The sequence below is a fragment of the Gadus macrocephalus genome, chromosome 16 (genome assembly GCF_031168955.1).
Source record: "Gadus macrocephalus chromosome 16, ASM3116895v1".
In the NCBI taxonomy this organism is placed as follows: Eukaryota; Metazoa; Chordata; class Actinopteri; order Gadiformes; family Gadidae; genus Gadus; species Gadus macrocephalus.
In genome coordinates this window covers 7,635,217-7,650,600 of record NC_082397.1, presented here as the reverse complement: position 1 = coordinate 7,650,600, position 15,384 = coordinate 7,635,217, and the positions used below count along the sequence as shown (strand labels likewise).

General features: G+C 46.7%; 3 protein-coding genes across 3 annotated transcripts in view; 1 reads left to right on the top strand and 2 right to left on the bottom strand.

The window, feature by feature from the left end:
- LOC132474485 (calpain-5-like) overlaps nucleotides 1-15,187 on the bottom strand; it is a 25,185-nt gene extending 9,998 nt beyond the window's left edge. Inside the window, exons 1-3 of the mRNA XM_060075230.1 lie at nucleotides 14,993-15,187; nucleotides 11,932-12,091; nucleotides 4,608-4,739 (exon numbers count right to left, since the gene is read on the bottom strand). Coding sequence (XP_059931213.1) covers nucleotides 4,608-4,739; nucleotides 11,932-12,087 — 288 coding nt within the window. The 5' untranslated portion in view covers nucleotides 12,088-12,091; nucleotides 14,993-15,187. The remainder of the gene's footprint in view (nucleotides 1-4,607; nucleotides 4,740-11,931; nucleotides 12,092-14,992) is intronic.
- Nucleotides 947-3,394, top strand: LOC132474516 (olfactory marker protein-like). Its single transcript, XM_060075277.1, is given in 3 exon segments — nucleotides 947-1,286; nucleotides 2,424-2,666; nucleotides 2,669-3,394. Coding segments are annotated over 3 exon segments (525 nt in total). The 5' UTR covers nucleotides 947-1,178; the 3' UTR covers nucleotides 2,843-3,394.
- LOC132474492 (E3 ubiquitin-protein ligase TRIM35-like) lies at nucleotides 4,866-11,791 on the bottom strand. The gene has a single exon (XM_060075247.1). It carries the CDS (start codon nucleotides 8,935-8,937, stop codon nucleotides 7,555-7,557), a length of 1,383 nt encoding a protein of 460 aa, XP_059931230.1. The 5' UTR covers nucleotides 8,938-11,791; the 3' UTR covers nucleotides 4,866-7,554.
- Nucleotides 15,188-15,384: the final 197 nt, after the last annotated feature.

Sequence of the window (15,384 nt, the reverse complement as noted above, 5' to 3'; positions counted from 1 at the left end):
AGGATTCCCTTGAAGACCGGAGAACATCGTGACCAAGTGGAACCACAACAGAACCAACACACATGCCTGTGGAATATCAAGTACTTTCTGTTACAGAGAGAATCCCACTGTATCCCCCACAACTGCCTCTCTCTCTCTCACTTGCACACACACACACACGCACACACACGCACACACACACGCACAAGCGCACACGCACACTAGCAGGGGGGACTGATATAAATAAGAATGGGTCCATTGAACTATGACCAGCAGATCTCCCAGAAGCCCTCAGGAAATTCCCAGAGTTCCCTCTTGTACGTCATCACTTCCTGTTGCCTAGTGCCGCGCGTTGCGTCACGCCTCACACACAGCGGCACAAGAAAGTGGAAAACACACCAAATCAAATCAAGGGCCGGGTGTGCCTGCGTGCGTTCACCAAAGAAAGGTCTGCTTCTGCTGCCTGTTCTCCCCGTCTCCTCTTGTGTGCTAAGGGGAGCCATAAGTGGCTTAAAAGGAGACGTCAAGCCTGTTTTGGTTTGATTTTGTTTTTTTAATTCATGGTGTTGATACCCTTGTTTTGATTGATTTTATGACTACCAAACCAAAAAAAAAAAAAAGGAATAACGTTTTTTTACAATCGCAAACTTCGGCAAAAGTAAAAAATAAATTAAAAAAAAGGACAGGGAAAATTATCACACACACAAAATGTAGAACAGCAACAATCAATATAAACACAACCAGAGCCACAGCCTGCCCTCTGGGGAGAGAGAGAGAGACGAGAGAGAGAGAGAGGAGAGAGAGAGAGAGAGAGAGAGAGGAGAGAGAGGTGGGGGGTTAGAGAGGGAGAGGGAGAGAGCATCCATGGAAGAGTGAGCGAGATAAGGGGAGGTGGGTTGCATAAAAGAAAGGGGAGGGAGAGAAGAGAGAGAGAGAGAGAGAGAGAGAGAGAGAGAGAGAGGAGAGAGAGAGAGAGAGAGAGAGAGAGAGAGAGAGAGAGAGAGAGAGAGAGAGCGGGAGAGCGAGACCGAGGGAGTAAGAGAGAGAGGTTTGACTTGGCATCACCCAGAAGAGCAAAAAGAGATCAAGGACAACCACACAAACTATCCTCCAGGACAGCATCCATCGCTGCATCTACCCATCCCTCCTCTCAGCCTCCCTCCGTCCGCACCAGCCGACCGCGGCCCCTCCCCAGGAACATGAGCTCCAGCGTGGACTCGGGTCTGGACAAAGCCCCCGGTGCCGAGGCCATCACGCTGTCGTTCACAGAGGACAGCGCTCTGACCGAGGTAGGGACCACACGCTGAGTACAACAGGACTCCACACTCTCTCCTGCCAGTCTCCTCTCCTCTGTCATTCGTTGTGTCAGACTAAGCCTTTTAATATACAGCAGACGCATAATTGAAAAATGAGCAAAACACATATTTGAATTCTCCCTCCCAGCGTACAAGTGAACTTTCCTTGGCATTGGCTTGGGCTGTGATTGGAACGTTGCCATAGCAACGCTTTCCATTTTATGTTGTTTTTTTTGTATGAATATTGTTTTTGATATGACGCTCCGCGACTGCATTAAATGTGAGGTGGCGTGTTGGTCAGTGTCGGCTGGTAGTAGACGGCTCAGAAACCAGCCAACCAGCATCGACCCCTCATCAGCACTCTCCCCCCGCCTCCCCCCCTATTTCTATCCTCACCCTCTGCTCATCTCTTGGTTGCTGCTCTGTTCCCCTCTCTCTCTCTCTCTCTCTCTCTCTCTCTCTCTCTCTCTCTCTTCTCTCTCTCTCTCTCTCTCTCTCTCTCTCTCTCTCTCTCTCTCTCTCTCTCTCTCTCTCTCTCTCTCTCTCTCTCTCTCTCTCTCTCCATCCACCTACCTCTTCCTCACCACCTTCTCCTTGGTTTCCACAACACCTCCCTCACCCCTTCCTCCCTTGTCCTCCCCCTCCCTCTTACTTTCTCGCTCCTTCTCTCCTCATCTACCTTTCTCTCTCTTACTCCCTTCCCTTCTACTCCCCCTACGTCTCTCACTCCCGCCCCCCTCCTCCTCTGCCTCTCTCCCTCCCTCCTCCCTCCTACTTCTCCCCCTCCTACCCTCTTGCTCCCTCCTTCCCTCCCTCCTCCCTCCCCCTTCTCCTCCTCTGCCTTTCTCTCTCTCACTCTCTTTTGCTCCCACCCTCTGTCTCTTTCCCTCCCCCTTCCCTCCCCCTCCCCCCCCCTCCCTCTGACGCCCCCCCCCCTCCCTCTGTCTCCCCCCCCCCTCCCTCTGACGTCCCCTCCCCTCCCTCTGTCTCCCCCACCTCCCTCTGATGTCCCCTCCCCTCCCTCTGTCTCCCCCCCCCTCCCTCTGACGTCCCCTCCCCTCCCTCTGTCTCCCCCCCCCCTCCCTCTGTCTCCCCCCCCCCTCCCCCTGGCGCCCCCCCCCCCCCCCTCCCTCTAGCTGATGCGTCCAGCGCGTGGCGGCCCTGCAGCGCACGGGCCAGAAGCGGCAGGACGGCGAGCGGCTGCTGCTGCCCCACGAGGCCGCCTACCGCCTGGACTTCCGCGTCCAGGAGCTGGCCTTCACGCGCTGGCACGTGGCGCTCACCGGCCACGGGCGCGTCACCGTCACGGGCATCTCCCAGCTCTGGACCCCCGACCTCACGCACCTCATGACCCGCCAGCTGCTGGAGCCCGTGGGCACCTTCTGGCGCAACGACCCGGCGACCCGCTGGACCTGCCGCTCAAGTGCCTGGAGGCCGACATGCAGGGTTTCGGCGAGCGCATCGCCGAGATGGCCAAGGTGCGCAAGGTCATGTACTTCCTGATCGCCTACAAGGAGGGCGCCACGCCCGACAAGGTCAGCTGCTCGCTGGAGTTCACGCCCGAGTAGTGGGAACCGGTGGACCCCCAACCCCCCCCTGATGGGACCGGTTTCCTGAGGTCAGCGGCCGTCAGCTGTCCGTCCGGGGGGTCCGGGGGGTCCGTTGAGACGCTTCGCCGTCACCCCCTTTTCAAAAGCACTTCTGATTTTCATCCTCTTCTGGACTTTGTTTCGACGTCTTTGCTCATCGTCTTTGCTCGTCCGTAGATCTCTGTTCTGCATGCATTAGAAACCATTACATCTCCTGCCCTGACGGGGGGGGCCGTGTGTATGAAGGCGACGAGGGACGGCGCGTGCTTGCAGCGTTGTAGTTCGTTTGGCGGCCTGCTAACGTTAAGCGACATAGAACAAGCTCCTGTTTGCCTCATTTGTTTTTGAAAAGCAGATGTTTAAACGGTTCAACGCATGCAAAAACCGAATTCATTCTCGAAATGTTGTACATTTGAATTGAAACTTTGAGAGAAAAATTACATTTTTAATAGAATTCGAAAATGAGTTACCATTGAAACACTTTAAATAATAAGGAAGTGATAACAAAATCTAAAGTACGTCAATCTGTTAATAATAAGCCTTTTTATACCAAATCTTAATAAAATTATGATCTTGGCTTTTTTACAGCCTTTTTTTGTTTGTGTGGTTCAATTAAATCTTTAGTATGTGCAATTGTGTACAACACGAAAAAGAAGAGCAGAATGGATCAATGAATCCCCTCAAACATTGATCAATAGAGTGACTCGTGTGTGCGTGCGTCCATGCGCCTGTGCCTGCTCTCTTGTTGTGTCTGCTAGTGACAGTAGACAGGAACAAGGGAGGAAAGATAAATATAGAGGGAAAAGAGGAGAGAGAGAGAGAGAGAGAGAGAGAGAGAGAGAGAGAGGAGAGAGAGAGAGAGAGAGAGAGAGAGAGAGAGAGAGAGAGAGAGAGAGAGGAGAGAGAGAGAAGGGAGGGTGCGGATCAAGGACTAGTTTCAGAAATATCGGAAGTAATATGGGAAATACATCTCCGAACACGTAACCCACTTATTCTAACGCTTCCTCAGTCATGCTAACTGCGTGAACGCGACCCGTTGATGTCAGCAGAGAGGTCGGATGTCACTAGGGGCTGTTGCCACTAGGGGCGCTCTGGTACTTCCCTGGTGTGATGTCATCAGAGTGCACTGGCCCCAGCAACACATCTGTTTGTTCTGATGAGGGGGTAAGTCAGCAAAACACACTGGCCCTTGTCACTGGTCCCCTGGTAGCTAGTCCCCTGGTTAGCTAGTCCCCCTGGTTAGCTAGTCCCTGAGTCCCGCCCCAATGAGGCTGTTCTCTCACTGTCCTTTTACCTCCCTCTCCCTCTTTCCTTCTCTCCCGACTCCTCCCTCTGCAATTTCAGTAATGGAGGACAGATGTGTTCAACAAACCATTTCTGTCTGATAGACGAGATACCTCTGGTCAAGAAGAGATTTTGAAAGAAAAGGGGTTTGAAATACACACAACAGAAAGCTGTCCCACTTTTAGCCACGGACTCAAAGTAACCGTGCTAATATCTTCCTTTTTTGGCTTATTATTCCTTCATTTGAGCTTGTGCTAATGTTTTGAGACCTTCTTAATACCAGCTACAGCTGCTAACATTATGACACGCATCTCCATTCACCTACAATTGTATCTGAATTTGTATTGGAATACAGCAGAAGTGTGAAACTGTTATTTTATAAGCTGTATATACTGTTGTTATACTGTTGTATTTATGTTGATTTGTATATCTTTGTTTAGACTCTCTCTCTCTCTCTCACCTTCTGCCACAGCGCCTCCCTGGACGCCAGGCTGGAGCAGGCCGCCACGAACCAGCAGTTGCCCAGCTGGCCCTGGTGCAGGTCGTGGGCACTGAGTCCATCCACGAAGAGATGGGGGTCACTGCATAGCTCCTGGGGGAGGGAGGGAGGGAGGGAGGGAGGGAGGGAGGGAGGGAGGATGGAAACAAATAAAGAAATCAGACTCTCTTACAGATCTGCCAACACCAGGGGGTGCCATAACACTCTGAGCGGAACAAATAAAGAAATCAGACTCTCTTACAGATCTGCCAACACCAGGGGGTGCCATAACACTCTGAGCGGATGCACACACGCACACAACCATACACACACACACACACACACACACACACACACACACACACACACACACACACACACATGTTATTGTAGTAATGAGTTGGCTCTCGATCACAGTAAACACTGGCAGGACATCTCGACTCAAGGACACAAACAACAAACAAATCGCTCCGTTGAGATGTTAATGTTCATGGAACTGCTAGTTATATGACATGACAACTAATAGTGTTGTCATACATAGTAAGTCATTTATTTGGCAATGAAGCGCTTTACACTAAAGTTTAAATAACAGCAAGTCAAAGACAGTGGCTTTCAATCACAACACTCCACACACCCAGAGATGGGCAGAGATGGTGTGTGATAGTGTGTGTGTGTGTGTGTGTGTGTGTGTGTGTGTGTGTGTGTGTGTGTGTGTGTGTGTGTGTGTGTGTGTGTGTGTGTGTGTGTGTGTGTGTGTGTGTGTGTGTGTGTGTGACCTCTGTCTTTCTAAAGCACATCCTGGTCTAGGACTACTGTAGGTATGGTTATTTTTTTCAATAGCCACCAGATAACCGCCCCACTGCCAGCAAGGTGCTCTGGGTGGAGTAGACCTCTCCGGTTACCAGGTCAAAACTACCATGGGAACCATGGATGGGAAAACCCTACGGGGCAAAATGGGTGATGAAAGATGTTGAGCTACTACGTTGAACTTATAAGTTGTTTAAATGTATGATCTCTGATTGGTTGATCCGTAAGCTACTTTGTTCAGCTACTCCTAACTTTAACTGTAGTTAAAGGCTTCTTCTGAGCCTCATTTGTAGAACACTTTGGATAGAAGCTGGGAACGACTAAATGTAAATGTTAGTTTCAGTTTATCTTTAACTGTCCAGGTTGTAATTTCGCACAGCTGGGGTCTTAGGTTGATGAAAACCTTGTTCGACTTGTAAGGCCTGCGATCAAAAGCACCTCTTGTTCCAGGAGCCACTGCCCTCTTTTAAATGACAAGCTAATCTCCGGGACTCTGGGAGGCCCCGACCACAGAGCATATGGATTCAAGCTCCCACTGGAAGACTGCCAAATGAGAGGAGTGACTTAAACCAAACACAAACACACACCCTAGAAGATGACTAAGCACGGCAGCTACGGAAGGCGTACTGTATTTTTAGTTCGGCATAACAACATGTAAATGTAGCCTAATCTTAGCGTAGCGTGTTCACAAATCATCTGGGCCGGTCCTTATGACGGTGAACTGGGTCTGGCAGAGAACATACTGCAGAGAGCATTTAAAACATGTCCAGTTAGTTTCAGTGGATATTTGTTTAAAGCCAAAGCTTTACTTAGTCAGGATTGACGGCTCCTCGGAAACAGAACGAGTTATTGTCTTCAGTCTGTCAGCCGGTTGATACTACTGATGGATTGAAGAATGGCCTTTCCTAGGTCTTATCTCAGAAGAGTGTGTAGATCATTAATGTTTCATGCTTATCACCCATTAGTGACCTCGGCCTTGAGCCCTGGGCCTAGTGAAGCTTTTTGTGGGTGCGCTAGGAGACCAAACACTCATCGCACACCAGCCGCACCTTACTAGCATCTGGTGCTCCACTGGAGGCCAGGCAGGGCATTCTAACAAGGTTACTCTTCAGATAAAGTACAACCACCAGGTTCTGTTTCACGTACATGAGCTGAAAGCCGACTGAACTGGATGGCTCCTCGACAGTGGAGCATTGGGCTGCAACGATCATTCATTGATGAGTCAATCAACAGGAGATTAATGAAATCTGATTTTGACAGATGAAAAGTAATTTGTGAATTATAAATACAGTTGCTGCTTGACGCTTCTGTAATTTGGTTCATTGATTAGAATATCAACAAAATCAAGAATATTTAAGACTTCACCTTGCACTCTGGTGACTTGTAATGAGCATTTTTCCATTATTGCTAACATTTAATAGACTCACTAGATCAATTGTAAATGATTACTGTTTTATTAATTAACTACAACCCTTAAGAGAACCCAAAGGTCCTCCGTGAGTATACCTCACCACCCAAACTGCCTGCTGGGACGGTGCAGCGCTATGATTGTTGCGTCGAATGCGTCTCTTCTTTGTGTTGCTGACATTCCATTGTTATGCTGCTAACACACCTTTGTGTCGCCAACTGATCCGTTGTGGTGGTGATTGACAAGTGATGACTCACAAGATGTTAAGCAATAGGCAAAACCACCACAAAAAACTATATTATTTTCTTCTTTATTTTTTTTATTCTTAAAATCAAAATGACAATCTGGCTAATTACCTCTGAAGCTCTCCCAGCTATCACCCTGTTCAATTTAATGACTAATAATAATACTATGACTATGTCACACATTTAGACAACACTTTTTCTAATTTCTAATACATTTACACAACATTTTACCAAGTCAAACTTAATACATTTACACGTCACATAAACCTGTTCAATAACATGATCTGACGAAACCATACAACATTCGTCTTTGAGCATGTGGCCAAGAAAACATGTATGTCTAAATAATATTATTTTCAATATTCAAAAAGAAAATCTGTTTTCCATCGCTTACAGATCAACAAGGACAATACAGAATATGTTAACAACACAGAAATAAACAGCTTCTACAGGTACACTCACATCGTTCCTAACTCCCAGGCAGGTTCTTCCCTGGGCAAATACTCAAAGGAACTGCATCAGTGGAATGGAAAAATGGTAATAGTAGAGACAATGATAGTTGCCCCCGCATTTTATGGTTGGTTTTAAAATCACTGAAGGACATTTCATGAGTGGTCGGATCCCACGTCATTCTGATCCTCTGTAACTTCTGCATCGCTGGGAGATCAACCGATTGTGTACCTTTTTGTGATCTGTATCTACCTTTATGAAACACTATTTTAAAACAATCAGGACCAAAGAGATTGAACAAAAAACTATTCAATGAAATCGTTTCTATACCAGATTTTCTGTAGATACCATTGCTAACACCAAGCTCCCAGTGGGCGCTGTCTCCCACCTCTACCTCCCAGGTGCAGGTCCCTGATTCAAGTGACCTAGATCCCAGCACGCCATACACCAGCCTCTCTGGGTTCTCAGGGAGCTGTTGTCTCGCTCCACATCTCACGCTGGTCAGATCATCAGACAAGTGGAGATCGGGGGCAGCGGTGTTGGGGTCCAAGATCACAGGAAAGTAGGAGACGTTGTCCTCCAGCTTCTTCAGGACTGCGTAGGCCAGGTTGCCCAGGTGTTTGGCCACGTCCAGCAGCGCCCCCTCGGGTAGAGCCGGCGAGGGTCGGGGCTGGCCTGCTTTCTCTGCTGTAGCCTTCTTCAGGAAGGAAACGTCTCCAGCCCCCAGCTGCTGCTCCGTCTCTGTGACGGTTTGTGAAATGGTTTCTATCTGCATCGACAGTTCCTCAATCTTCTTCTTTATCTTCTGACCTTTCATCTGCTCTTCGTCTCTCAGCGCTGTGATCCTGAACTTCTCTTCATCTTGGAGAAACTGGTGAAGCTTCTCAAACTCCTTTTGAATCTGTCTCTCGGTGTGCGCGGTCTGGACTTTAATGTGTGCTGCTATTTGATCACACTTTCTCTTGGTCTCAACAAAGTCGTTTAACTTCACCTTCTGGGATTTGAATAATTCCTGAATTTCTTTTCTGTGGCTCGGGGCAGCTTCATCCACAGGAAGGAATCTGTGGTTGGCGTGTTTTTCAGAATCTCGACAGATGAGACACGCCGTCTCCAGGTCATCGAGACAGAAGAGCTCGAGTTTCTCACCGTGCAGAGGGCATAGATCCGCGTTCCCCCGCTGGAAGGCTTCCGAAAGGTTCTTCAGAGCAATATTCCTGGGTGGTTCGGTCTTTGAAGATCTCCTCTTGCAAAGTGGACACAGGTGTTCCTGGCTTTGCATCCACCAACTCTGCAGACAGCCTTTGCAGAAACGGTGACTACACGATAGGATAACAGGGTCGTTAAAGATGTAATGGCAAACCGAACAGGACAGATCGTTCACTAGGGGTGTTATGTCCGCCATTGTAGCAACAGAGTGATACAAAACGACTGATCCGACCCGTATGCGAGTCTTGGCGTTCTCTCGTTGGCTCGCTTTTGCTTTCCCTTTCAAAGTTTCACTTTGAGTAGTGACGTGGAATCACTGTGCGACAGTCTCCCTCACTGGAGTGGCCACTATGTCCTCAGTTCCTAAATGCATTTATTTATAATTATTAGAAAATATTATTATATTTCTTTTTGCTTTTTGGTTGTTATTCAATTGTTTCTGAACGTCTGCTTTGAATATGGAGGCGGATAAAGTGACTCATGAAAACGTCTTGCACACCGAGATGTTTTTTATATTTTTTATTTTTGCCCCATTTCTTTGTTTATTGCGTCAACCCTCCTATTATGTTCAAATAAATGTACAACTTAGATACTACTTTAGGCCTTCCTACTGACCATCTTCATAGCCCAGTAAATGATACATGACTGCCGATGGCAGTACTTTTTTTTTCTTTCTTAAGGATTTTGAAGATAAAAAGCCATTGAATTCAATGAATATTTATGCACTGAATTAACGTATCTGGATTTTTTTTGCCTCTGAATTGAACTCTTAAAATGTTCAATAAATCATTTTCAGCTTTATTTTTCAATGTTAAAAAATTCAGCATTGATCAGCATTTTACAGACCGATACAATGGATAGGGCGTTTAGTAAGGTCCACCACCGTTGCTTTTCTCATTCATTTATTCATTTCACACATCACATCATTCAAACATAATTTATTTTGAATATTTTATATTGAAAAACAAAGGTTAAAAAGATTTATATTCAGAGGCAAAAAATCCAGATACGTTATTTCAATGAATAAACATTCAGTGCTTAGAATTCAAAGGCTTTTTATTTACAAAATCCGATGGCACAGATTTACTTCCATAACTTCCCTTATACATCAAGTATTGATTGTATATGACTTTTTTGCAAAATATGCAAATCACTGTACTATCTCATTCTTAGACCTAAAATGAAAAACAAATTATGTATTGGTGTTTTCCGGGCTTTATGTTGATATTCAAATATAGTAATGTATTTATACATAGTAAGATATAATATAGTTCAAATGCAGATTGTCTTGTATATGACTGGTGCTAGCATATCTGGGGCGTCTAACCATTTAGATGACATTAGCTGCAGTCAGTCTACCCTGTCTTGTAACTGGGGATCAGCATGTCATGTCAAGTAATGTCAGTTCTTGGTGGTTGAGATATGACAAGGGGGTATAATTGTGTTTGAGAAACAACAGGATGGTCAGAATGTCTTATCTCACTGGCTTCGTTCTCATCAGGAGCACACCCTGAAAGCCCAGCGGCCACACAGATATTTTCCTGTCTGGGGGTCATTTTCAACATGTTTAGTTGAGGCACAAATGCAAAGAGAAATGTTGCCTGAATTATCAAAGTTCTCGGGGCAACTTTGTTTGCCCCGTCCCACATACTGCAAGAATTATCAGAGTTCTCGCGGTTGTATGTTTGCCCCACCCCCCATGCTGCGAGTATTATCAGCGTTGTAACGAGATCAATTATCATCCAACACAAAAAAAACAAGATTTTTTTTGTGTTGGATGGTTTTATAGAAAAATACTGCTGGGGGTCAAAATAACCCCAACAACACCGATGTGTACAAAATGTGTACAGGACATGTGTTCTTTTTGTTTTCCATGTTTACCCCATAGAGTTAGGAAAAGTAAGAAATCTAGCTGAATAAAGTATGTTTGTTTTTAGAGAATCTTAATATTGAATCGGGTCAAATTGTCCCCTATCATGATAGGAGGGTTAAGCACTTTCTTGTGAAGCACTTTGGTGCGGCTCAGCCGTGTGTAAATGCGCTATAGAAATAAAAATTGACTTGACACCAATAATCGAAACACAGAAAGGTAGCTGGACCAACTACCTCCAGGACTACTGTTTGTACTGCACTGTACTTTTATTTGATTTAAGGTTAAGACAGGGAGTGTACTGACTTGGCCTCACAGAGCCAGTGAGATATCAATAAATCCCGTATCAAACATTGACATTTCACCCAGCTGTAGTCAGGATGCAGTTTGCCTCACTTCAGCACGAGGGCTTTGGAAGTCAAACAAACACACCTCGTCTAACCCATACCGAGGCGGAGGCATCCAGCGACGCCCGAGTACACACTGATACACAAATCAAACCCACTACAAAATGACCCAGCATGCACCACTCTGCGGTGGAACATGATGTAGCTGAAGTGTGGGTGCCACCCAACCGCTTCCTGTCCCTGAGAACACAGAACCCATCTCCCCCACTCCACAGACTCTGTTTCCGTCCCATGTATTATAACGGTCTCCCCCCCCTCCACCCTGGGTGGGTGAAATCAGGGAGGTGGTCCTGATTTACGTTCAAATAACTCATTTTCTGAACCTTTATTTACACCTGTTCCATGTCAGGTAGAGCGACGTGTGCAACAGCTAATGCTAGCTGCAATGGGATTGTTTGACTTGAGTGAATCGTTTTTATACAAGTTTGAAAATGCTCAACTATAAAGGGGAAATGTATCGATGCATTTTAACTGAAAGTAAAATGACAGCATCGTTTCCAATGACTAAGTGTTTCAGGCAGAGTTGGTTCCGCTCCAGAGTTGCACACCCTTCCCTTTGAGACTAAACCACATCAGAGTCAGCATCTCTTCAGCAGCCTCCCACTGACCCACTCAATGTTGAACAGTCTGGCTTGGCTGGTCAGCCCACTGCAGCAGAACGCACTTTTCCTCTCAGACAGGGAAACGTACCGACTGCAAACACACGATTTGCTTTTTTGCTCCTATCCAAACAGACCTCAGCCCAAAGGTTATACAAACACACAAATGCAACATTTCTCTCTCTCTCTCTCTCTCCCACCCTCCCTCTCTCTCCCTCTCCCTCTCTCTCTCCCCCTCTCTCTCTCTCTCTCTCTCTCTCTCTCTCTCTCCCCCTCCCTCCCCCCCTCTCTCTCTCTCTCTCTCTCTCTCTCACCTTGGGTCTTTTCCATGTCACTCGGCCGATGCTGTTGTCCTCGTAGAAGAGGGAGCGGTCGGCGGCGGGGAACAGCGGGTCCTCAAACAGACGGCCCCCCTCCCGACACTGGCTCCTCAGCGTGGAGAAGGACTGGCCCTCGTACGGGACCACCATCGCCCTGGAAACCACAGCGCCCGGTTACACACACACTTAAAGATGAGGGAGCGGCGGAGTGATCCCATTAGGGAGCTGGTGATGGAGCGAGGCGGCGGCTGGGAGTGGGGGCAACGGGCTCTCGAGACAGAGATCGTGAATGAGCGAGCGAGCGAGCGAGCGAGGGAGTGAGTTGAGCGAGTGATGCGTTTTATTTTAACTGTGTATTGTAGCAAACAGGCTCTGAGATCCACACAAAGACGAGTCCACACATGATTAAAAGGGTTATGTCGTATTGATACATCCAAAATAAAGAAATGTAAGAATGAAAGCTGAGGTGTGTCCGTGGTGTGTGTGGCGTAACTTAAAACCAGGCCAAAATGTCCTTAAACATCAGCCACAGAACCAAGAGGAACAAAACCAACCTGTGTCTTTGTTAGGGCACAGAGAGAGAGACTGGCAGGCTGATGTGCTCCAGCTTATAAAGCCTCCAAGCCTCACCTGTACAGGTGCCCTACATCAGCTGACCCTCTCATCCCTGCCCACTGGCTCCCTGCACCACACACACACACACACACACACCAGTTCCTCTGTGAAAACACAGAGGAACCAGCAGGCAGAGAGGCAGAGAGCAGAGTTGAGTTTCAGTGGTCGGATGCAAAAAGACCAGACACCTGCCTTTTTAAGTCAATAGGAAAATTGTGATTTAATTTTCGTTATGCAGGGCAATGTTTTTATTCTTCTGAAGTATTCGGTGGCAATGGAGCGGTCATTAAATTCCCGCCCTTAATGTGCCAAATATGGATTGCATCAGCTTCAGGTTACATCTCAAGCAATAGCATGAAATCAAAGATCCAAGCAAACTAAAATAAGAAATCTAAGACCTCACAACATCGTCGTGTGAACACAAATGTGTGACGTCACAGAAGCTGCCTCCATATATTTCTACAGTCTATCCACCCATTTGGTTGGGTTTTCGGGGTACAGGCAGTGCATTGGGAGAACGGTCTCTCTGGTGGGGTGTCTGTGTTATAGGTCACATGATCAGCATGACAGCCAGGCCCTGGGATACAGTCCCCTCCTCTGTCCTGATACTGGAAGAAAGATATGTTACACTTCCTCAACAAGTGTGTGGGAAGTTGGCATCCATCGAACCTTATGCATGTTATTAACTGTGTGTGTGTGTGTGTGTGTGTGTGTGTGTGTGTGTGTGTGTGTGTGTGTGTGTGTGTGTGTGTGTGTACCTGCTTAACATCCTGTTATATGAGGCTCAACAGCTGCATATCTCACTCACACACACACACACACACACACACACACACACACACACACACACACACACACACACACACACACACACACAGTGAGTCAGAAGAATAAAAGGAGGAAGTCAGCAGGTCACATGACAAAACAGAAACCAACATGTCTTACTGGCGGATCAACCGCAACACGAACACGCAAAATGTTTCTGACACAGTACAATTAATACGAGACAGACAGTACTTAACAGGACAGTTTGTGTCCTGTGTGTGTGTGTGTGTGTGTGTGTGTGTGTGTGTGTGTGTGTGTGTGTGTGTGTGTGTGTGTGTGTGTGTGTGTGTGTGTGTGTGTGTGTGTGTGTGTGTGTGTGTGTGTGTGTCCTGTCTCTTTTTTTTTGTCACCAACCAAAGTGGCCTTTGTTTTGCTCAAACGGCAGCAGGAAGTTCTGAATCTGGTTATTTAAAAAATACTTTTGAGTCACTTAACTACATTCCATCTTGATAAATTAGAGTGAGGTATTCCAGCAGCTTCGACGACAGAAAATACACTTCGCAAGTCTATTCAAACACTTTGACCAATATGTTATTATCCTTAGTTTGTTGTATAAAATGCTATGGTTACAACACTATACAACACTATGGTTGCATTACGATTACATTATGTTGCAGTATAATGAATGGGCTATGATTTAAACCCTGAGGAGAAGGAGAGGTCTCGGTAGAGTGTCACACACACACACACACACACACACACACACACACACACACACACACACACACACACACACACACACACACACACACACACACACACACACTTTCCCAATCGGTATCCTGTTGGTAACTGAAGTATGTTTACCCTTCTGTCGTATGGGTTGGGGAGGGAAGACTGTCTAAGCCTACATGTCTCAAGTCTCAAGTCTCTCAACGCAAAACCTGTTTCTATACCGAACCTCACTACTCATTCACGCTACCTATATCCTTAGCTAATTTCTATAGTATTTCATTAAAACGAACTGCCAAAACGAAGGGCAAAAGTGCTCAGAAAGTTAGGGTATAATGGGGTATAAAGGGTATAATGGGGCAGTTTGAATCCAAACAAACAGCACGTGCTCTCAATAGACGCACAAAGTCACGGAGCTTCCTAAATCAGCCCGTTGATCGAGTCCCTATCATGGGGTCCCAGCCCGCCAGGGGTGTGGTTTAATGCGGAGGCATCTATCCGCTGAAAATGAGACACTGCGGATCGACACTGTTGTGTCCGGCCGTCTTCGCCAGCCCCATTCAGCAGAAACTATTCGGTAATCATGCCTCGCCTAGACAACATGTTTTCTTTGGAAAATATAAGCACTTTTTCTTAAGCTTTTACATCTCCCATGAAAGGAACCCCAAATAAGCTTTGACTTTCGTTTGAGTGTCTTAAAATAGTCCACCCTTTGACAATTGATACGGGCCAGGGAAAGTCGCAAACATGATTACACAAAATGCGCCCAGAAGGGGACTATTTATATTTAAATGTTCCACTTAATCATATTTAACTAAACACATGTAACGCCTAGATGGTGTTGGCCGAAAAAGAAAGATGTGTGCCCACCGCAGTAGCGTGAGGCCACTCTAGACAACACGGAGACTGCCTCATTATGAGCTTTAATTACGCACAACAGTACCTGGAAAAAAGGTTCTCCCTCGGCGATGCCTGGGCTCTTTCTCCGGTCCTCGGTTCCCTCGGGAGGTTACGGTGTGCTCCCTTATCCCCACTACGGCGTCCGTCTGGATGGTGATGCACTGGAGATGTTTTACAACAAACTACTGGGCTACTTCATGCACGGAGGGAGCCTGGCACATGGGAGGAGGAGGAGGAGGAGGTGGAGCTCTCAGCAGGCAAATCGGGGTTTGGGTCGGAGGAAAGCTGGGTTTATTTGAGGACAAGACCATCGACAGCAAAAGAAGATTCCAGGGTTGATTGATGAGAGATGTGGATAAGGAAACGATAGCAGCTCTATAGAAATAGCTACTAGTGTGACTACAATAACGAATAGACTACAGTTTACATTTATTT